This window comes from Echinops telfairi, unplaced genomic scaffold (assembly GCF_000313985.2).
Source record: "Echinops telfairi isolate 266 unplaced genomic scaffold, ASM31398v2 ScPeMD7_21;HRSCAF=78, whole genome shotgun sequence".
NCBI classification, from domain to species: Eukaryota; Metazoa; Chordata; class Mammalia; order Afrosoricida; family Tenrecidae; genus Echinops; species Echinops telfairi.
Window position 1 is genome coordinate 10,273,291 of NW_022103918.1, and position 24,422 is coordinate 10,297,712.

General features: G+C 37.1%; 1 protein-coding gene across 3 annotated transcripts in view; it reads right to left on the minus strand.

The window, feature by feature from the left end:
• LOC101662850 (SRY-box transcription factor 5) overlaps positions 1-24,422 on the minus strand; it is a 234,923-nt gene that overhangs the window by 141,875 nt on the left and 68,626 nt on the right. For 2 of the 3 annotated variants that reach the window (XM_045288472.1, XM_045288471.1), the window contains exon 3: positions 2,261-2,384. In XM_045288472.1, coding sequence (XP_045144407.1) covers positions 2,261-2,384 — 124 coding nt within the window. The remainder of the gene's footprint in view (positions 1-2,260; positions 2,385-24,422) is intronic. The other variant, XM_004700182.3, reaches the window with a different exon arrangement.

A 24,422-nucleotide genomic window follows, 5' to 3' on the forward strand; every position in this document is an offset into this window, starting at 1 on the left:
TAGGTTTTTAAAAACAACTAAGAACATACATTTCATATGTGCTTAAAATTAAAATCAAGATAGCCTGTTGTGGGGCTAATTTTACCCAAATAATTTGGTCTTAGTCCTTGTTTCCAGAGAAACAATGTCAAAAAACTTGGAATTCCCCATGATTGAAATGTCTTTTATCTGTCAGAGTTCCAAATTATACCTGAGGATTTATGGTAATGAGGTAATTCTTGGATGGGAAATGGTTAGACTAGAAACACCAATCTTATGATATCAGCTCTAAATTAAGAATGGAAGGGGAGCTGAAGGATGTTTCCATTAACCATTCCTGATTATGAGGTCCCAATAAAGGCATGGAAGCTCCAGGGGCTCTCTCATTGGTGATAGACACTGGTATACCAGGGGAGGATGATGGGCTCCCCAGATTGGGAATCCTTCCAACCCTGCCCTATGAAGCCCTTCCTTGGTATCTTTTTACTATAATGAAATAGTCTTAATTAGAGTTCTGTGTTTTCCCACGTTCTGTAAGTCATTCTGATAAATTTCAAACCCCAGATAGTACTGGAGTCCAGCAGGTCGGACGCGAGGGCATCACAGCGAGTCCAAACCTCTTAGCTGGTATCTGATATCTTGGACAGACTTGGCCATCCAGAGGGCAATGCACTTTAACTGGGAGAGTCAACAAAGCTTTTGGTGTTTAGGGTCAAAAGAAGATTGAATGCAAGAATAAAACTGCTCAAAATAATAATAATTTTAGAAGAGAAACATTTTCGCATGCCATACTACATTAACATTGAATAACTTTTATTAGGCAAACCCTGTCAAACAGGAGTACAGGAGAGGTGTTTTTGACTTTTTCCAGGTCTACAGTTAGGTTATAATTTTTACTCAATATGGATATGAGTTTTTCTCTTTGGTACAAATTTTTTTCCTTTTCTTTTTTCAAATTAAAGAACAGAAGTAATTTAGATATACCAAGGGGCTTCAAATAGTTTGTAGAAAAAAATGACATTTAAAAAATTGAATTTTCCCCTCAACTTTTGAAGTCTTTTAATGCCTACATATTAATGGTTAAAAATGTCTTTTATTTTGCTTTGTTTTAGTAACCAAAGTCACCAAAAACATATTGGCATCATGTGTTTAATGTGAATAGCAATTCTTTAGGAAAATGGAAAGAAAATCAAATGAAACCAATAAAACAATACTTTGTGATTAGAAACGAAGAATCTAGTGAATAATAGAACTCATTCGACTTTAAAAGACTAAGACAAAAAGTATGTTGGTGTTTCTGGGTGACTGAATGATCCCCAGAATGATGGATTTACTAAGGTCTCATAGAGAGACTGCCACATCAAAACACAGGATACAACAGTCAAGAGCCAGGTGTCCAAAAGCCTATATAAACTGGAAAGCGCAAAATATCATACAAATTCTGTCATAGCCTAGACCAGCTCAGTTTTATGCAAATACCATTGTTTAAAATTTGTGAAATTTATGCATTAAAATAATTTAATATTCCTATGAAACTTTTGAACCACCCCCCAATATAAATGGGATTATTTAGTAATTTTTCAATGTTTCTACTGTACTCCATGAAAATATTTCAATAAAGGAGTTTCTTCTATTTTTCTGCCCATAGTAACAATGTTATTCAAAAAGACATTCAGTTCAGCAGACTAGATCTGTTTCAAAGTTTCAATTACTACTTTAACAGGTTACAAGAGCCAAGTACAGTACTTGATGTAAAAAAATTAATTATTTATGTAAAAAACTAACAATGTAGAATGTATTTTTTGTTGTGAAAATAAAGTCAGAATCACAAGCTCTATAGTTAATAAACAATATAAGTCATTATTTGGAATAACCTAACACATAGTGGGAGATTTTATATTCATTCATTCAAAAAACAGCTTAATGTTGTACTAAAAGTTGAGATATAAGAATAATATAGAATCAGCATTTGCCCTCAAAGTGCTTACTATTAAAGTTAGGGGGGAAATATACAGATTCTGAGAGAAAGTAATAAGAGAGATGATAAGATGTTAAGAAACTCAATTAGCAAAGCACCAACATTGGTTCCAAAGGCGCAGAAATAATCCAAGCACTTTTAAGTATACCCACAAATCTTTTCCCCTGTATCTTGTGTTTTCGCGTTAAAATAAAACTGCTCTACAGGCGAACTCATTTCTTGGTGTGGCAGTGATATGAAATGACCTATATTAAAGGCATGACCTCCACCCATGCCCAAAATGAAGAAATCACTGGTACTTACTACATCCAGCCTTATAGCTGAAGCCTGGGGGAAGAAGGAATCCTTGCTGGGCAGCTGCAGCCAGTGTTCGCTGATCAGGAGGGAATACGGGAATCATTAATGGCGGCAGTTGACCTTGAACCTGCTGAACGTGATAGAGAGGATCAAAGGGGGGGAGTTTTAAAGCTCTATGTTTCCCACCCTCCTTAATTCATGATTATAAATATAACTTATTCAATTCAACATACTGTCATACAAGCTTGCTAAATTATTCACTTGAGGATCTAGCTGGGGACTATCTTAGACAGAAGGACCAGAAGACCCTAGCTTTAGACTGTATCAAGTTGAATGTCTAACATAATTTTTGCATTACACCATATCCTTGACTGTGCTGACAACACCACTACTTTGATTGAAAAACTATTTCATTATTGTCCTAAGGAAGTGATTAAAAAGCTCTCCCATAGAATGAGCTGGAATCTTCTCTACATCTCACATGTTAGGGTTATTCCTCCTTCTAAAACACAACGAACTAAACCTACATTATTTTATATTATGCATTTTTCTGGAGAAAATTCTTTTGTCAACACATGATATTGACATTTAGAAATTCAAGGATCCTAGACCTGGAGAAGAGCTTAGACTCTGACCGAAGGGCAACCAAGTGCCAAAAGAGACCTAGCTTGCCCATGGTCATAGAATGCACTGCAGCAAGACTCTAGTTTCTTGTACTTGTATACAGACCCACTCAGTGATTAAGTCCTCTCCACTGTGCCTCTCCTTTTGGAAGTAATTTAAACACTCCTCAAACCACGTGGCATCTCTTTTGCTTGTCATCTTTGGAATACACTCTGATTGCTAGTGTCTCCCACATGGTATGAAGTTCATATCAATCAATAAATAATCTGGCACAACAAAGTACACTCTTCTTGGAATTGAACGGGAATGTGCAATGTTACATGTTCAATGTACTGAATTGTTACAGAAATGTAACATAAGGTATTAGCCATTTTTGCAGCCAAGTTATACTCTTGATTAACGCAGATGCGTTAAATTCCTAGGAATTTTTTTGTTTGTTTGTTTCTTTTTAAAATAAAGTTATGCAGGCTATCCCTGATGAGCATAATCAAGTACAGAGATATGGCTAGTAATATGACTGATCATATGAATGATAGTTTACGTTCCTGCAGAAACCCGATACTTTACTCTCTCCCACTAAGCCTTTTGCACATTAATTCATTTGTTTGGAAAATACTTAATGATCATCTATAATGTGAATGGAACTGAGCTAAGAAGTAAGAACATAATTCTGAACATGAAGCTAAGATCCTGCTCCCATGAAGTTCAGAGCCTAAAGAAAAAGATGGTTAAAAAATAAATATATAGATAAAGCAAATTAGCAGAGGTATTCGATATCCATTTCAGTGATGGAAAAGGACATCATGCTTGGTAAAGTAGAAGAGCAGACAAAAAAGTGGAAGACCCTGGAAGAGAGGGGTTGATACAGTGGCTGCAACGGTGGGTCAGACATAACAACTGGGAGGATAGCAGGGGTCCAACACCAGGTGGTGTTTTGTTCTATTGTACATCGGGCTCCTATGAGTCATTATCAAACTGATGGCACATCACATATGTTTTAGAGGTTAGTCCCCTGTCAAATATGTCACTTTAAATTTTATCCAGGTCACAGGTTCTCCTTTCACTCATTTGGAGAATTCATTTGATGTACAGAACTGTTTGATTTTTAGCTTATCTTCTGTTATTTGTGCTTTTTTTTTAGTGAGTCGTCTATCAATGTCATTTAATTGTGATGCTGGTGAAGAATATTGAAAGTATCATAGACCGCCAAGGGATAAACACATTTCTCTTGGAAGATGTAAGGCCAGAGTGCTCCTCAGAGACAAGGATGGCTAGATTTTGTCTTATGTATTCTGGGCAGGTGGTCAAGAGCGAGCAGTCCCTGGAAAAAGACATCAAGCTCGGTAAAGTAGAGGGGCAGCAAAAAAGAGGAAGGTTCTCAATAAGATGAATTCACACAGTGGCTAGCACCATGGGTTCAAGCCTAGGCTTACTTGTGAGGATGGCGGCTCAGGACCTGGCAATGCATCCTTCTGGTGACTACGGAGTGGAACTGACAAGGTGGCAACTAACAACCACCACAGCAACGGCAAGTGCATTGATGCCATCAATACTACGTGACCCCAAGCTTACCCCTGGATTGTTTATTCTTCATAGTTTGGGGTTTAACATTTGGGTCTTCATTCCATTTGGGGTTAGTTTTTGTATATGGTGTGAGGGATGGCTCCCGTTTTTCCCGTTTTTTCAGTTTTGCCAGCACCCTTTGTTAAGGTGACAATCACTTCCTCATTTAATGTGTTCTTGGCTCTACATAGCCTTTTTTCATAGTACATTTTCTTCTAAGAGAATAGTTTTTAAAATATAAACCATCGGTTTAATATAGGTATTTTGTAGCAAAGACGTAAGGAAACTCACCTTAAAGCTATACAAGAATTATAAGAAACATTCAACTTTCATTTATTTTAAAATGTCGAAAAATGAGTTTAAGTATTGCAGGAACAATAAATTTTTGCTTGAGTAGGGTAGTTCTCAAAATTGTACAGGTATTAGAATCACCTGGCATACTAGAAAATCACAATGCGTAGGGTTCTTCTCAGAAGAACTCAATCAGAGCTGTGGGCATGGGACCTAGCTTCTTCTCTCACGATGTCTCAGTGCGGAGGCAGGCTCAGAAGGACTGCTGAACAGAAGGGCTTCAGTTCCTGTCAACAAATATTTTTGCTTTGCTCATGCTTTGTTCCCAAGTTAAATAGTCCCTCCAGACGTATAAATAGTTGAAAGAGAGACTGCTGATTCTTAAGGATTCCCTAGTGGTGCTGGACTACGAACTATTATGTCTACAATTCACACTCACAAGTTGTTCCACTAGTGAAAGATGAGGCTACCTGCTCCTATAAAATTTTACAGCCTCTGAATCCATTTATAGAGTCCCTGTCAGTCAGAATGAACTCAAACGCAATTGGGTTGGTTTGGGCTTTTCTTGTTGTGGTGGTTAACATGGGCCTAGTGGCACAAGGAATAAAACTAGATATTAAGCTATGTTTCTCATAAAGTTATTTCCAAATGCGTTTTGTTTTTATATTACTTTTCTCTTTAAATATTTTTGAAGGTTTGCTATTATCTGGAAGATAATGATCAAATTCCTCTGCATAGGATTTAAGATTCTTCACAAGACAGTCTTGGTGGAGCTTTGCAGACATTCCTGCTGCCCTCCTCCACGTATTCTGTACACCTGTCACAACAGGCTCTGAGAACTTTCTGGCAGTTCTCTTTATCGTCTAAGCTTGAGTATGTCTAACAGTACGCTCTCCTTTGACCTGAACCACACTTCTTCTTCTTCTCTTCTCGCGAAATCCTATTCCTTCTTCAAAGCCTTTCAAGGTTTACATATCTACCTGTAAACATATAGGGTGCCAAATATTAACCTCATAATGCTAACAACACGGAATAATAGTTATATGTATAGTCTTGAGTCTTCTCCATGACTTAAGAGTTTATTTTGGAAAAGAACTATAACAGTTATAATTATCCTTTTACAGCTTACAACATCACTTGATAGTGCTATCTGTAGTGATAGTTCATAAACAAGATAACAGAATGAACCACTTATCCTTCATGCATGAATCAAAAGTCCACGAAAAGCCCTGCAGACAAGAAACATTGTATAATGTCCAGAAAGGGATGCAATATTCCTCTAAGGAGAATGACAAGAAAAACTACCAGTTGTTTTATGTTCCTACAATTAAAGCATGGCTAACAGGTTTTAGCTTATGCATTATGACATACGCATGACTAAAAAAATGTTTTTGCACTTAACTTTTAGAGTGATGAAATAGAAATAGAAAAGAAAGCCAGACATATTAAACATGTATGAGGGGGTAGCCCCGAAAACAGAATTTTTTCCAAGGTTATGTATTTAACTTTTTTAAACAAACAACCTTATCACTTTCAAAGTACTCTCCCATGCACATAGTACATTTGTCAAATATGCGATTCTATTCTTGGAAACATTTTTCCAACTCATCTGTTTGGATGCCTGCCTATACTTCCCTTGTTTTTTTCCTCACCTCTTCTACATTTTCAAATTGCTGTCTTTTCATATCCCTCTTGATTCCCAGAATCAAAAAGAAGTCACATGGAGCTAGGCAGGTGAGTCAAGTGCAAGGGACAAGAAAGGCCGTTTTTGCCCAAAGCTGGCGTACTGAGATAGCTGCTTGGGCCAGGTGCATTGTGGCGGTGGCAAAACTTACGTCCCGTCTGCCACAAATCAGACGCTGTTAAGCTGTCTTTTCAGAATCTATAAATACAAAGCTTGAGTAACAGTCTGCCTGACCTGGTGGAACAAACCCTAAATGCACTGTCCCTCTTACATCAAAACAAATGAAGATCGTCCGGATCGTTGATTTCACTTGAGCTTTTTTTGAGCGAGGTGAGGATGGCGTCTTCCACTGACCTGATTGATGGTTGCTTTCGGGATAGTCAGAGCAGCACCACGTCTCATCGCCAGTAACGACCGTGGGGAAAAGTCTTGAGCCGCTTCGGAGTTGTTCTTTCAAAGCACACCCTGTCTCCACGCGACAGTCTTGTTCCTGGTCAGTCAGGACCCGAGGCACACGTTTCACAGAGACCCTTCTCATTCCCAACTCTTCCGTGAAAATTAGCTGACCCAAGCTCAAGATAGACAGTCCAGATAGCTGCGCCATCTCGTCAGTCGTCCACTGTAGGTCTTCAAGCGCAAGTGCAGGAACTTTCAAGAAGTTGATTGGAGGTCCAGAACAAGGTTTGTCATCAATCAACATTTCACCTTTTATGAAAGGAGAAAAGCGTACACCGGAGTTTTTCCCATAGCGCTGTCCTCCTAAGCCGTGTTCAACATCACAACAGTTTCTGCAGCATTTTTTCAGACCAGGAAACAAAAGTTCACAGCTGCATGCTGTTCTCTTAAATCGTCCATCACAAAAAACGAGGTGAGAGCGAAACTGCTTTCATGAAAAAGTGCACCGTGACCAACGGGAACCTTTGTAGGCAACGCCTTGGATGCGCTCCTGAGGGGAAAATGCTTACTATGAAAGCTCGGCCGGCAGAACTTTTCTCAGTTTTGTTTTTTGGGACCCCCTCTTTTTTAATCGATAGATATGTCTGTCTATCAAGCTCTAATATCACACTGTTTGAATTTTTATAGCTCTGAAATATGTTTTGATAATAGTTATGTCTAGTAACATCAGTTTTTCCTTTCCAAAAATTAACATTTTTACAATTATTTTCACATGAATTTTAGAACAGGAAAGTTATTTTTGAATGGAATATTCTGACAGCTTGATGATCAGAAATAGACTAAGCCTTTCAAACATTTGCCTCAAATAATGATTATGATTTATGTGGTGATTTTTTTCCTAATTTTTATCACATATATTTTATTGCCATTGTAAAGGGACGTTTAAAAATATATACTTTAATTTGCTGTTGTTCATACATAATATTATCTATTTGTGGAGGGAAGTTTTTATCTAGACAATTCACTTTCAATCATACAGTTTATAGTAATTTTCTAATTAAAAAAAAATGTATTCTAAATAATAAATTCTGGGGCTTTTGTGGGCTCAAGTTAAGATTCTTGTACTTCAACCTGAACTGACATCTCAGTAACTGATGGCATTTTCCACAGTTAGCCGCTAACTTCACTTGGGCTACTGATACCTGGCTTCTCCATCGTCATTCCCTGCAGATGCTTCATTATGATTCCTGTGTATTCCTTCTTGCATGATCCATGTCTACAATCTACTTTAACTTGTTGAAAACATATTTGCAATGAAGAAGTCACGAGTCTCTCAAAATTCTATCATGCAATCTCCAGCTTTGTTTTTATCCTGAAGTCCATATTTTCCATCTATTGTCCTTTCCTCTTGGATTCCCACTTTTGATTTCCAATCATCAATAATGATCAATGTATCTTGATTGCATATTGAATCAATTTCACATCAAGAAAGTTGGTAGGATTCTGCAATTCCATCATAACAAGCTTTAGTGGATGGAGCATAAATATGCATAATATTTTTATTAACTGAACTTCCTTATCCTAAACTGTTATATTTCAAGATCCCAAAATATTCTTTTGGGCAACAAGTGCAACACCATCCCTCTTGAATTTGTCATTATTGGCATAGTGAACCATGTGATTATCTGATTCGAATTGGCCCATACCAGTTCACTTCAGCTCACTAATGTCTAGAATACAGCTCTTGATGCGTTCCATTTCATTGATGATGGCTTCCAATTTTCCTAGATTTGAATATTCCATATTCTCATTAATGGATGTTTACATCTGGCTCTTCTCCTATTGAGTCTAGAACATGCTGCTTAGTAAATGATGATTGAATACATAAATTAATAAGGAAACCAGTGTAAGTGGAATCCAGGTTGAAAATCTTAACTGCAGAGGGTGGATGAGAAGTGAAGTTGAGGTAATTTGACAGCAGCTGTGTGGGGATGTCCTGGTTGCCTTGTGGGCCGGCGCACTGGGCTGTTAACTGCAGACTGGCAGTTCAGCCCCCCAAGAGCTCCTGGGAAGGAAGATGAGGCTACTGGAAATGGTAAATAAGGTCACTGTAAGTCCAAAATGACTAGATGGCAGTATGTGGCACATAGGTACGTTAGATGAAGGAGAGGTTTTCTTTAGGTGCGATGTAAAGGGAAATTGAAAATTTTAAACATTTGGGGAAAGCAAGAAACCGTTGACAAGGTGAAATCTCAGAAGAGAGTGGAAAATCGAGGCAAAGGTAAAAGGATTAGTTTTGAAAGTGATGTCTTTTCTTCTGGGTCTTACAGCATAGTCAATTTTGACCCATGGTCACCCAGCATGTGCAGAATATGACTGCTTATAGGTTGTCAAACCTCTGATCCTTGGAAGTGACTCATCAGTTCTATCTCCTCAGGTGCCTCAGTGTGGGTTTAAATTGCCAGCCCTTTGCCTAACTGGTTGTACCATCCAAAAACTACATAAATGGGCAGAAGTTATACGCTGTATAAGTAGAGAAAAGAGAGGGCGAGGAAAACCAGCTCTGATAGAAGAAATTTTATCTATGATCATGGCTACGCTATCTTCTGAAAGTAAATGAGATTGATATTAAGAGAACTGGGCAAAGGTAAAGAAGACTGGAGTAGTCATTAAGAGGAATGACAAAGGAAGGAAACGATTGGTTTCTATTAAAGAGGGTAATAGAAAATGCTGAGGCATTACTGAAGACCACATAAATTACGATCCTACCAGTCACCCCTTTGCTGAGTGTTCTCAAAAATGTGCACTGCCATTGTGGTTGGTTGAGGATCAGAGAAAGCAGATTCCAGCCTTCATCTTAAGGAAGGAGAGGGCCTGGCAACATTTCAGCAAGGATGTTTTCTGAGGATATCAAAGCTGCTTTTGAGTAACCATGGTCTTTAAACAGTAAGAGAGACCCAGGAGGCATGGCTACACTGGGAGGGAGATACAGGAATCAGAGAATCAGAGTGACTCAGTGATACAGAAGGGTAGGTCTTCCTGGAGCAAGTTGGAAAGTTCCCACAACAGGAAGTTATGGTGAGAAAGCTGTTAAAACCACATGCCCAAATACAAAGCAAAAGGAAGCTCTGTGATTTAAGCTGGCACCATTACAGATAAACTGAAAGTTGTAAAACTTCTGCAAACTTGCCTCAAGAGGTTAGTTTGATGAGTGCTGTAGTGTACAAGCACACATCATCTTCAGGGATCAGTTCACCTACAAATGAAATTCAGCCCCTTCAGCAGGGAGCACAGCAGCTGTTTAGAAGCACACAGCAATCCTACACAGCCGTTTCTGAGAAAATGAAGAATATAACATCCAAATGAGAATGCAAGAGGAGTTTAGGTAGGCAGGATAGGATTACCCACACTGGAGTGAGGCCAGGCTGAGGAAGCTGACTGTCCACCATGAGCAAGAACGACACGGGCTGTCCAATGACCACAGGTAGTCGGTTATCTCCATTTCACATATAATAGAGTCGATTGTGCAGGTTAATCCTACCCAATGCTATGGCCATAGACGGAGAAAAGTACCTACATGAAATTATGACTAAAAGAATCAATTTATCTTACAATTCATCTACCAGGAAGACTAAAGCAAATCTCATTGATAGAGATAGGAACATTAAAAAAACAAAAACCTAAAATCGCAATCCCTGCCTCTCGCGTCCCAAATTAGAGCGATATCACCTCTAATTGCATTTGTTTAAAGACAAAGACAAAGTAGCCATGTTCTCTTAGAACAAAAATGAACAGCCATGTGGATTTTTTACATAGTACTCGTCTTCGGCAAAAAGCCACAGAACTTTTTTTAAAAAATCGTTTCCAAGGATGAAAGTGACTTTGCCAAGCAAGTGGCTTCAAACAGGCCTCAAAAATACTAATAGAAAGACAGATGGTTCTACGAAGAGCGTGGCTGCCAAAAAAAAAGGAAAGTTAAAAAAAAAAGGAGTGATGCTATTGAAACTGCAAAGTTATCTGGTGACTACAAATACTTTTGTCCCATTGCAAGTGCTAACTCTGCCTTCAGGGCTGATATGGCCAAAACACTACCTCCCCTCATCCAATCCTCTCTTTTCCCACCCCTTCTAAATAAAACCGTCACTGCCAAGCCCCACAAAACAGCACAAGCGTGCACTTGATTCTGACTGACTGCTCAGCAGAAGCAAAATATTGCACTGAAGAACTCCTATTTAGGAATAGACCCACAAGGAAAATTGCCTTTCTTTTCAAAACTGCCTGTCATATTTTCTTTTTCTAATTCCCTTTTCCTCCTCCTCCTCGTCACCAAAGGGCCCCTGAGCCCTATGAGTTTAGATGATACAAACTCAATTTGTATAAAGGAGGCAAGAAGCAGCACCACAGAGAGGTGACGATTGTTTTCAAGGATAGAGAAATAATCCAGTCAAGACACCGTGCAATTTTCTTTCCAAACTACTTCTACAATAATACCTCCACTTTATTTCCTTCAGGGCAACTGTCATTTCTTTTTAACCAGATTGCTACCAGATATAATAGAAACTGAAATATTATATGGTCACTGACTCTTCCTTCCTATGGCTCATTTCACGACTGCATTTTTACTTTTGCAAGATATGTTTATTGTTGGCATCGTTACTAGGATACGGCACTTTCAAATGACGCAGAATTAAGACCTCAGTCACTCGTAGGCAATGAAATTTCATTCTTAATATTGTGCTTCTTGTCTTCAATATTCTTCTTGTCTAATAATCCCCATTATTTATTTTTAACCCTTAAGTATTGCATTCTTGTAAAGTAACATTTTGGTATATTTTAATTCTATATCAAAATGTTTTAATTAAAATGATGACATTTAATAATAAATAGAATGCATATTTAAATTAAGTACATTTAATGAATTCATGGAAACAAACCATATTAAAAAGTTGATAAGGGTGGCCAAAAACACTGTGGTGTTAAAAAATTCTGCAAAGTGTGTGAGTTAGTTAATTGTGCCAACCTGGCTGATAATCACATGTGGGGCTAATTGAAAGGCAGAAGGATAAATGGGTGGTGAGCCTCACCTTTCTAGTTCTCTGGTCTTTTGTTTTGTGATGGTCACACCAGGGTGCAGCTGCCTTAGCAGTTCCCTGCTTCAGCTTGCAAGATTGACTTCCTACAAGACATCCCCAAGGAGAAGCCACATGGACCTATTCCGATGCAGCCCTGGGTGCTGGAGCAGCCATGTGGAGACCCATGCTAGTGCTGAGATGCTTATTTGTTCACTGACTCAGCTTTGCTCCTGCAGTCGGCATCATTGCCTCTGTTTTGTGAGGTGGAGGACTTTGTGGACTGGTGTTGGGTAAATGGATTAATGTTGGACTTGTGGGCTTGGGCAGCATTGGGTTGGGATGTTTTCGTGATGCACATTTTCTTTACATACAACTCTCTCTTATACATGAGTCGCCGTGGATTTGTTTCTCCAAAGTACCCAGACTCATACAGCGTGTAAGAGAAACAGCTATTTTGTTTGCCAGGGATAGTTTAAAGGCAAATATAGTGATTTAAAAAATTGATTAAAAGACCTTAAATTCACAGCAACTAGGGTCTTAAAGCTTACAGATAGCCATGTAAGGTGTATCTCCTTGCCCAGAGCTCAGAAAACCCGGTACAAATTACAAAGGACTAAGCAAGCCTCAATTCCCAAGAAAAAAAATATGCATGAATTATTGAATGGAAAAGTGATTTTTCTATGTAAACTTCCACTTAAGTCACAGTCAAATGTTTGTTTTCTTTTAAAATCTCAAACCTGATTCATTGTTTAAGATTTGTTAATGCACAGTGATGTGAATAGTGGGGGCGTTACCCAATGCAGTAACTCATGCTGTCACCTGACCCCGTGGACTTTTCCACATATTAGTATATACAGGATCCTTAGTGATGTCTATTACCAATTTAAGCATTGATTAAGATGTAAAAAATGCTGTTGAAAATTTCTTAGATTTTATCAATACTAACAGAAAATTCATCTTATAAACTTTGGTGAATATACAAAAAGATGCTGAATTATCAACTTTAAAAGGACAAATCCAGTCGCACATGAATTATACCTATTAAATAAATAACTACAGCGATATGATAAAAAGGAACAATAGTAGAACACACTGAAGATATATGTAAAATTGAACAAAGGCCTGAAGAGAAATTGAGTATTTAAAATAGTATTATATGAACATAATGTAATATCTAGCCCTTTGGTCAAGGTTTGTCATTTTCAATTATATTTATTAGGATAAGTAATAAGAAAACAAATAGGTTTGGGTACTACATATAGCTAGCTAAAAGAATAAGATTAGACTTTAAAACTTTTATTCTTCTTAACACCTTAAATACAAGCAAAAATAGGTATACAGTTCTTTGAAAATATAGATTGACATAAGTACAAAGTTCAAACTCTTGTGAAAAATGAATTCACATTTAATTTCTCATCATAAAATGGACTGAATTTTAAATTATCTTTAAGAGATAAAATTCTTTTATGTTTTAAGATAATTTTAGAGCAAGGGTGGTTGTTTAATTTTCATCTTTATATTATATTTTATTGATACATTTAGGTTTATTTTATATATAAAGTATTTAAAGCATTTTTATATGCACATATACTGCTTCAATCAACTGAAAATTGATCTGAAAAAATACCAATACAACTGACCAGCATAAAATAGAAGGACATTTAGCACAAAACTACTATGTTGTGATAAGCCCTGCCTCAATGATCTCAAACTGAAAGAAATCGTTGCCTATATTGGGAAGAATATAGGAAGGGAAAAAAAGCCTCTTTGATTTATGATTACATAAAAATTTGAAAATGAAGTGTACATTTTTTTTCACCTTAACAGACTCTAGGTTTTCATTTACGTATATAATTTAATTCCAAGTGTTACTTCATAATTTCCTGAAACCATTTCCAATGCCGTTTACCTTTATTAGTTTATTCTGTACTGAAATTATGAACATCACTAGCATTAATTTTATGCAATCGCACAGTGAAATTGTTCAACATGTTCTGTTTCTTGCTTTTCTCTCCTTCTTTGCATTACATTAAAACAGAAGAGGTTGGAAGTTTAAATGTAGAATCAAGAAGAGATATTAAAATCTAAAGTGTGGGGTTACTGTGCTCATGAAACTATGTCTCCTTCTGGCTAGATGGCATGAAAAATATCACAAGGTGGAAATCATCTGTGTCTCCGCACGGCTAAGCTACCTTAAGGGCATCTCAAAGACAACAACAGTAAATACCCTCACTGCCATGGAATTGATTCTGATTCAAAGTAGCCTGATCCTGGTGGGTTTCTGAGACAAATTCTTTCGGGAACAGACAACCTCGCTTTTCTCCTAAGGAGCAGTGGGGGCTTGAAGCTCTGACCTGTGGTTAGCAGTCCAGTACATACATGACAGCGCCACAAGGCCTCCTGAAAAAATACAAACTCAAAACCAATGTCACTGAGTCCATTCCAACTCATTACAACCCTGTATAGGGTTTGCTGAGACTTTAATCTTGATGGGAGCAGATGTTGGTGGGTTTGAACCCTGAGCTTAGCAGTCCACCAGAGCTCCTTTTATAAAACATAGGAGCAAAGGGAGGCGCTTTCCTTTAGAAAGTGCTAAAGTCTCAGAAACCCACAGGAGCGGTTCTGCCCCGTCTTCTGGGGTTATTCTGAATCGGAACTGATCTGATGACAGTGAGTTTGAGTTTTGAGCAGATACACATTAACTGAACTGACTCTTTATAGAGATAGTCACAATTTGGGAGGCCTAATCATGTTTCAGCGTGAGTTTCTGTTTAGAATAGAAAATAGTTTGTGAAAACATTAATTTTTATACATTGAAAATTTGGCTTCATTTCACTTTCATTCAGGATTCATATTTTGTCCTCAAAATAATATTCTGTAGCATGGCCAGGAGTAAAAAAAAAATTTTTCCTCACTGAATCCATCCCTTTATCATTAAAGCTGACTATACTAAATGTTAGGATTTGTGAAATTCATTACAGTATTTTTTGTATATCATGGGCCCATGGAAATAAGGGGCACACTGAGAGGAGTTGTGTGGAGGAGTTTGCAGAAAAATGGGCATAACACACACACCCTTTACATACAATTACTACATCCCTCGGTAGAGGAAGAAAAAGAAAAACAGATTTTTTTTGTCCACAATGAAATAGCTTAAGAGCTACAATGAAATGATATTTGTGATAAGTTGGCAAATTAGGATAACTCCTAGGGGATGAAAATAAATGCTAGCATTGGGCTCACTCAGACCGACTCACAGAGACCATGCAGGACAGAGGAGAACATCTCCCGTGGGCTTCCAAGACTGGCGCTCTGTAAGAGGGGGGGGGGGGGGCGGTCTCATCTTTCTCCCTGGTTTTAGACCGATGCCTTGTGGTTAACAGGTCAACGTGTACCTTACTACGCCACCAGTGTTCCTAATGGGAGACGTTAGGTGCCCTTAAATATTTTAACTTTTTGGCATTTCAATGACCAGCTAGACGAGTTTAAGGTATAGAAACATGATGAATGCAGACAACTTTTGTTTGCAGACATGTCTTTATGTATGCTCACATTGATTACTTAATTAGTTATTTGGTTAATTAATTAAATCAAGTCAATAGATGTGTCCTTAAACTATGTACATTATTTTCCTTTCAGTAAAAAAGTTGACAATACTTCTCACATTTCTTTTGTTAAAATTTTCCCCAATGAGTAATTTCTAATTTTTTAGTTAGTAGGCAATAGAATGATGTGAAGTGAGTGTTTGGGGATTCTTTGGTTTATTTGTTAATTGAGAATTTGCAAAAGGTACACTCAATGAGTGATAAAAGAATGTCATATTGGTGGGAAGAAACCCTTAGGGCATGATTTCTAAAAACAAAAAAATTCAAACAGCTCCCCAAAATGGAACCTTAGCAGGGGTCAGTTAATGTCTAGATTCATTCTCTCGCATGTGAGAAGGCCGTGTTCTTTGACGAGTGGTGTGGATGGCCTTGGTCTCTGTTGGAACAAGCACTCAGATGCCTGTCTACCTCCCGGCCGTTGGTGACACTCCAGCAGTGAGCCACTAACTAGAACATTTGCCACTGAAAAGAACATGTGTGAAATTACCAGAAAGAGCATGGTAGATGTTTCCTGAGCTGCAACGTGAAATACTTTCAAAATTGGACAACCCATTGAAGACAGTGTCATTTATATAATATGAAATCTTTAAAACTCTACTAATGGAAAATGAATATTATATAGCATACAATTGCAAATATGCCCCATAGCAGAGAATTATAAGTTTCTTGTAACAATCTATGCAAAATACTGCTACTTTACTGCTTTGCTAACTTACCTGATATTTTCCAGCAAAAAAATCACTATTATTTGCCAACACATAATGATAATATTTCAATAAAGATGAATTATACTCTACAATACTATACGTATTTGGCTAAGCCAACAGACTTCTTTCTGATTCCAAAGAATTTTTCTTAATTCACCAAAATGGTGCCCACCTAATTTTGTATGGATCTTTTTCTAATGCGATGAGAATATGGACTGCCTGAATAGATTATTTCCATTCGCATGTTCTTTATTAAGTAGCCCTGTTGCTAACCCCAAGGTTCAGAGTACACTAGCTGCTTCTGGAAGACCGAGCTGCCTAGTGCTGACAGACTTAGAGTCTCAGCAAGCGAAGGCCCAGTTCTGCTCTGTTGGGTAAGGTCCTTGTGAGTCAGAATCGATACCTTGGCAGTGGGTTTGGTTTCACTCTACGAGAGCAAGAGGTGGCAGACTGCTTCCTGAAAGATGAAAGCCCTTGGAAAATCAATGGCCTTTAAAGGCCATTCTAGTCTGTCTAAATCAACTTGATGACAATAGGGGCAAGATGGCCCTTTATTGGAAGGCTTTGGTTAGGTGGTTGCTCATGCTCATACTTGTTTTGCTTCCCTTAATTTCCCTGGTGGTGCTTAAAATTTGTTTTATTCTTGTACACATCTGCGCAGTTCTATTTTAATTCCTTCCAACTCAGAAAACACGATGAGAAAGGTACAGTACTTCCATCACCTAATTTAGATTTAGATGAAGAAACAGAGAAGTTTATCTGCTTAAGACCAGACACATAGTGATGGGCAGAGCTAGGGCTCCAACCAACAAAACCTGGCGACAAACAGTATGGTTTGTTGCACTCAATGAAGGATATAGAACAAGAATAAATCTTAGCAGATCAAAATTATTTGTAATTGTATAAAAAGCACCAAAACTATGCCAGTGCTGAGAGAATCTCTTATTTCCGCATAATAAGTTAGAAGTGTCATGAAAACAGTACTAAGGTAGGGATTACCTTTGCTGTCTTTTACCATTATCCCTGTGCCTTCTACTATAGTAACAGACCCTGGTATTATCCCAACCACCATACTCTGTAAATGCGGAGCCTTTAAAGAAACGAGAGAAGGAAGAAGACATCTAAAACTCTGAGCGTGTGTTGTAAAATTTAGGATGCGGGGGGCAAAGATAGGTAACAGCACCTGAACTTCAAGATGAATGCTTGAGTTCCTCCAAAATCGAACCTAAGACCACCTTAGTAAGCATGGCCAGCGAAAAGGATATACACTATTGGGAAAGGATGAGCTTAAAAAGAATCCTGCAATTAAGAGTAACATTCCAGGACACAGTTCCCAGGTGGCAAAAATGGTGTGCGCTGGGCTGCAAACCTAAGGGCTGGCAGCTTGAATCCACCCAGCAGTACCGTTAGAGAAAGGCTTGGCCGTCGTCTCCCACTGAGATTATAGCCAAGTAAACCCTGAAGAAGAGTTTTATGTGTGACACCTGGGGTCCCAGTGAGATGAAAACAACTAAATAACAATAATAACAACAGACCAGGATACCTGTCTGCTTCTATCACATGTTGGCTCAAAAGCCACTGAGTGTATGTGTTATGGCTATGATGTACTTTCAAATCTGGGACTTCAGGAAGTTTACATTCTCTTATTAAAATATTAATGATAATTATGTATGCTCACCATTCAACTACATATCTTATATCATCCGAGTCTGGATTTCATATTAAAAACGTCTTTCTGGTTAATCAAGCCTCAAGCAACAAAATTAAAGTTATATGGACCCAATTTGTATTATCTCTTGAAACCTGCCAGAAGAATTTTATCTGGTAGACAAGCATCACAAATATACTTAACCCACAGATTAAGTTTAGCCAAATATGACATCAACCCAAATTTTAATTCATGAGCAAAACAACAACTACAAAAACCTCTGTTACCATCAAGTTTATTTTAACTCATAGCAACCCTATAGAAAGAGTGGAATTACTCCCGTGGGATTAAAGGCATAGTTTACATGAGAGCAGATGGCCTCATCTTTTGCAGCATGGACAGGGAATTTGAACGTACAGTCTTCTGGTCACTAGCTATACCCTCTGACTAGAGAGGTCCTTAAAAAAATCCAGAATGTGTAAAAGTAGAAATAAAAGCAACCAATTTAGACATCAAGGGGCATCCAAATAATTGAATTATCAAGTAAAGAATGAAATAGTACGCCTCACATTTTTACTTAAATAAAATATGGAATAAAAATTTATAACAATCTACAGAAAGCTCATAAATATTTCAAAAATAATTGAATGATAACTACAATATAACTAAAATGAATAACTCACTGAATGAATCAATAGAAGATAAGACACGGGTAAGGGACAAAAATAGTAACTACGAAAGAGATCTAAAGAAATCATCCAAATTTCTGTCCCAAAGACAGAGATGGAAACTATGAAAAGGAGGTTAAGGGTCACAGAAGTTAGAATATTCCAACAAATGTCTAATCAGAAGGTAGAGACGGTGTGGTTTGTGTGTGTATGTGTGTGTGTGTGTGTGTGTGTGTGTGTGTGAGTGTGAAGGAGCCTTAGTGGCACAGTAAGGGGTCACTCAACTGCTAACTGAGAGGGTAGTGGCTCGCACCCAGGAAGTGACTGCAGGAGATAAGCTTGGGCCCACAATGCTCCTGGCCAGGAGCATCCTGTGCAGGCAAGCATGCCTCCTCTCGCATATGGAATTGCTATGCGTCAGAATTGACTCAACAACAAGAGGCAGTATTTGACAATTCAATGTCTGGGCTTTCATTTATTTATTGTTCCCTTTTTATTAATCATTTCATTGGGTGCTCTTGCAGAGAGTATACAATCCAAAATTCAATGAGACCAAGCATAATTGTTCAATTGCTGCCCCCATCAGTTTCAAAACATTTTCTTTCTTCTTGAACTCTTTGCTATCAGCTTCCCTTTATCCCCCCTCCCCCTCCCAAAAGAGAGCTAATCTTTAACTAATTTATAAATACTTAAAATTTCCTTCCAACATTCTAAAACATACCTGCTTAGCTCTTCTCTGAAATCGATACTCTGTGTCATTTACTTTCCCCTCTGAGGAAACAGGGGAAAGCCGTGTCTGACCAACTCTGACTACACCCAGGAGAAGGACGCCCCGCTGCACATCTGTCCAGGAGGAGGCCTGGGTGCCTCCTCTAGTCCCCCCATCTTACCCTATTGACACTCTTTTTTGTAAATTTGGAAGATAGAACCCTGAAGATACAAGTGGTAAATGAATACAAGTGGAACAAAGGAAAGGAAAATATCACTTACCACACAGGAGTAGTGAAACATCAGAAAAATAAAAGCAATAAAAACCCTAAAAGCAGACAGCTAGAAGTCACCCACTAAAAAGTGACAAATAGTTTGAACATTTTTTTCTTAAGTAATATTAGAAGTCAGAAGATCATGATAAAAGAAAAGCAACTATCAAGGCTAGAAACATTTTCTGAGTGACGCTACCTTTGAAGAGTAAATGCACAACAAGTAGTTTTTCTTCTGTGGAAAAAATAAAAGCCACAAAGTCTTTCACTAAAGGATACAGGAAAAAAAATGAGTCAAGCAAATCGGTGAACATTTGAATAAAACAGATAAAATTTAACATATCTAATGTCCAATGTCCAGAGATAAAACAAAACAATGAACAAAGTTAAATACAACAATGTGTAAGTCAAGAGAAGACTAATCGTAGTTATGAAGTTGTAAGGTCATTTTATTATTTCAGAGGAGAAGACAAAATAAGGAGGCTTCAAGAAGTTTGTAAAAAATGGAATTAAAATATAATAAAACTGTTCCACACATTTTTGAAGCCTCCTTGCAATGCTTAATGGTAGACCCTTCTGCTGCACATACACATGGTGAAATTTCAACAACAACGCATAAAAATAGAAATAGAGTACCTAGCTAGTAAAAAGGGAGTAAGACAAAGCAAAAACTAAACGAAATTCATACATAAAGAGAAATGATGTGGAAAATGCATGCACAATATTGAACAAGCAGAAGAGTGAAGACAATGATAAGCATAAGTTCATGCAAGTGACTACACTGATCTGCTTAGAACCAGAATCCTCCAAGACTATTTTTAAAGACAATCGATCTATATTTAGTTTAAAAGGGACAGATTTAAATGACAATGGCCAGACCGATTTTTAAAAGGATGGAAAATAAATACCAGGAAAATATTAACAATAAGAACAACAAAAGTCAACAAGAAAGCAAACATCTATTTTGGCACAAACAAAATAAAGTTTAATATCAAAGTACTGCTGTGGATAAATAAGTTCTAGAAATAACATTAAAATGTGTACTTCTCCAGAAAAATTCACAATTCTAAATCACTTCATAATTTAAAAAGCAAAAATCAAGAAAACAGCGCAAGGAGAAATCAGTCAGCCTTCACTGTACCTGAAAATTTTAACGTGACCAGTTACTGATAGCTGAAGCAAATATTTTTAAAGCAGCCAGGTGTACACAAGTCAAACAACAACACTAGGAAACTCCATCTGATGGACATATACAATTATGTGTACTATAATCACAGAACACAAAACGAACACTTTTCAATAGTTATAAAAATTGGGGACATGCAATATCATAAAACCAGGCTCAACAGATTTCAGAGATTTAATATTGTGAAAAATTACTATGTAAAGTGTATTTGGTTTTAAATGGATGTTTGGGAAATGTCCACTTTTGGAAGTGGACTCCAAAATTAACTATGCCTAATTTGAATGCATGGTTATATCTCTAACTTTAGTCTCATAAGTTATATTTTGGAAGGGATTGCAGCATTTACCTTGGAATTCACAGACTATTTCTATTCAAAATACAGTTTGATTATTGAAATATGAACTTTATTTTCTATGTGTGCTTTACCATTAACAAGTGGGATCATTAAAATGGCTATGTTTGTTCTAATTAATGTGTGGGAGTCTGGCAGGAATTAGAGGTTATTTAATATCATGTAGTGGGTTAGCAATTCAAAGCTGTACAGTTTGAAGACAACACTATTGGGGAAAACAATCTAGAAGAATAAATGTTTAAAAAATTAAAAGCACACAACTCTTTTAAGCTCTGAATATCTATTTTGTGCTCTTTGTACAATTTGTTTACAGAGATAACAAAGGACTAGAAATCATTGTATATAATTGAGGTTGATATAAACATGAAATGCTTTTTAACAATTGAAATAAAGTTGATGAGGTGTTCATAGTAAATAGAGGGAATATGCATTAAGCTGCTAACCACAAGCTGAGCCGTTAAAAATCACGTCACTCTACAGGAGAAAGATGAGGCTTTTTACTCCCATAAAGAGTCACAGTCGAAGAAACCCACAGCAGGCCTATGAGTCAGGATTGTCTGGATCTCAGCGAGGATTTTGTTTGTTCGGTTGGTTTTGGCTATGCCGTAGCAAAAATGTCATTTCACTAGTATTAATCTTAATGAAACCAAAAACTTTTAAGAATTTCAACTTGTTACCTGACTTCCTCCTCTGAATACTTTCTTTTCAAAAGAATTAAAAATTACAGGACAATATTATAATTCCATCTGTATTTTAATGTGATTATGCATTTATCAATATGGAATTTACTTCCTTTAAAATTTTGTGGAAATGCTACCACAGTAGTTTCCTATAGCCTTATTAACATAAAGACTACCTTTTTGAAATAAGGGCTATTTAAAAATATGTATTGTGGTAACTTGTCTACAAAATTTTAATAGGAATAAATTTTCTTCTGTGAAATTCAAATCATTACCAAAACTGAGCCCTATATTTGTACAAATCTCAGAATTAAATGGAAGTATTTTTAATTAGAGGTCAAGATTCTCCACTTTTTCACTTTTGCATTCTATTTGATTATTCTCACTGCCAATGGGATTATTCTTCAATATGTTGAACATTATGGTATAAAATGGAAAAAAGAATCCAAATCACCCAAAGAAAACTTTTATATACCTTCTTTTTTATTCCCTTGAATTAAAGCAGGAATCATAGTTCATAACCGAACAGGAAACATGTCAGTTTATCACTGATTCTTGTTGGGTCAATCACCTGTCAAAGCTGCTGGTTTTCATTTATTATTCTCAAAAATGATGAATATTGCCTATATAGCTACTATTCTTAAAGGTCACATGTGGTTCTCAGCACCCAACATGCATTTAGCAAGACCTGAGAGGGAAACTTGACATTGTAAATGACTCACGTGGCAGAATGTTATGACAGAGGGAAAACCCTCAATGTTTCAGCATGCATTTTATCAGCAGCAGAAAGCAAAGTAAGTTCAAAATGAAAAGCAATAATAGTATTTCAATTTTATTAGCAACTGATTTTTACTTGACGTTTTGTATGCATTTGCTGACAGTTTTCTTACTAAATCTTTCTCTGCATCAGTCCCAACGCTCCATTGGTTGGTGAGTTCTTTTGACCGCTATTATTTTGAGTAGGAAATAAAAACTTTTCAGACAGGCATTCAGAGCTAAAAGACTGAAGTTAACAAAGGGGGCCTTAGATGGTCCTGGAAGTGGGAGAAAGAGAGATGAGTTGTTGAGCGAAATAAATAAATACTCGGCAGAATATAAGTCATGCAGGGAAGGGAATCACATAAAGAGAATTCATTTTCAACATCTTCCTAATCTCAGTATTATACTAAATGTATAATCAAGATTTCCAGGTTCCTCTTTTAACTAGAAATGTGCTCTACTCTTAGTTCAGTTTCTAAGCCACTATAGGTATTAAACATCAATTTACATGTGATTTGCATTTTTTTTGTACTTGTGGTTTTGGTAAATCTTCCAAACCTAATGACTGTTCCTTTGGCCAGCAACATAAATGCTATAATCACACAATTATTGTGCTGGGAACAGTTTAATTCAGCATTTTGTTCTCGACCGCAGAACAATTACTCAACAATTTTGGTTAACCAGACTAGCTAGCCGCCTGGAGAGAAGGAGGGGTATTCACAAGCTCGATTGTTGCACATAAGAGCAGCACTAGATGTGCTTTAGCTTTCCAGTACTGCTCTGCCCGGAGCTTCCCTTCTGGGTGAGTCATATTTTTGTCCTAATGAAAATGACAAAGTACAGGTTTTCCTTGACCAACTTGCTGTTTGTTCAGAACATTTAATTATGCATTGCATACTCACATTTGTTAAAAGAACATGAAATTTTGGTTTGTCAAAAGCACAGATGTATAGATCAATGTATTTAAAGAGTATTTAAATATAATGGTAGCTAATAAAAAGCACAACACACTCAAAGTATAAGTTCAAAACTCTTCCTTAAGGCTGGATGGCTTGTGCTTAAATTGGTGACAAAATCTTTGGAATTATGGGTGATCTCACCTTTCATTAGAATTACATAATTTCCTAAGAGGGTAACTGACTTAATATCAATTGCTAGGCTAAATTGTAAATTTTACATATGGAAATGGAGGTAATTAACTTAATCATGGTGGTTGAAGCTTTTTGTATTGTTGTTTTAATAATAAAGTTGAACAGAACAGAAGAGTTATGTGCATGATTATATCAGTATAAAATATTTACAGACATAGTCTTAATGTATGTATCTGTGTAGAAAGATTGCTGCATACTGACTTTGTAATTTCCCACCACTATTTATCGTAAAGGTGTCCGGGTGGCAAAATATGTGATGAGCCGTACTGTCATCCACTAGGACAGTGTTCAGCACCGCCATTGCTCACACAAGAAAGATGAAGCTTCCTACTTCTATAAGGATTTAAAGTCTTAGAAACCCTCAAGGTTTCATTCTTCTCTACTACAGGGCCCCAATGAATTGGAATTCATTTGATGGCAGCAAGTTTGGGTTTATACTTATCATGAACACAGGCAACTGATAAACTGGGACTATCTCCTACTTTGTAGGCCTTGGAAGCTGCTGGGAGACAAAGCAGTCAAGGGTGAAGTGGACCAGGGACAGACAGCCAAGGGCAGTAGCGGATGAAAATGGGTGATCCCAACATACACAGGTCTTCTATCCTAATGATTTTTCTAGTCACTTCTGTTGTTTTCTTCTCTTCTGGTTCGTATTTTCATTTTTTTTTTAAAAAAGTCAACAGAGAAGAGAATAGGAAAAGCTTAACTTCAGTTATTTGAGATATTCACACTTTACAGTATACAGTCAAACTATCGCTTTTCGATATGAAGTGGCTCTGAAAACCAGTAAAGAATTCAAAGA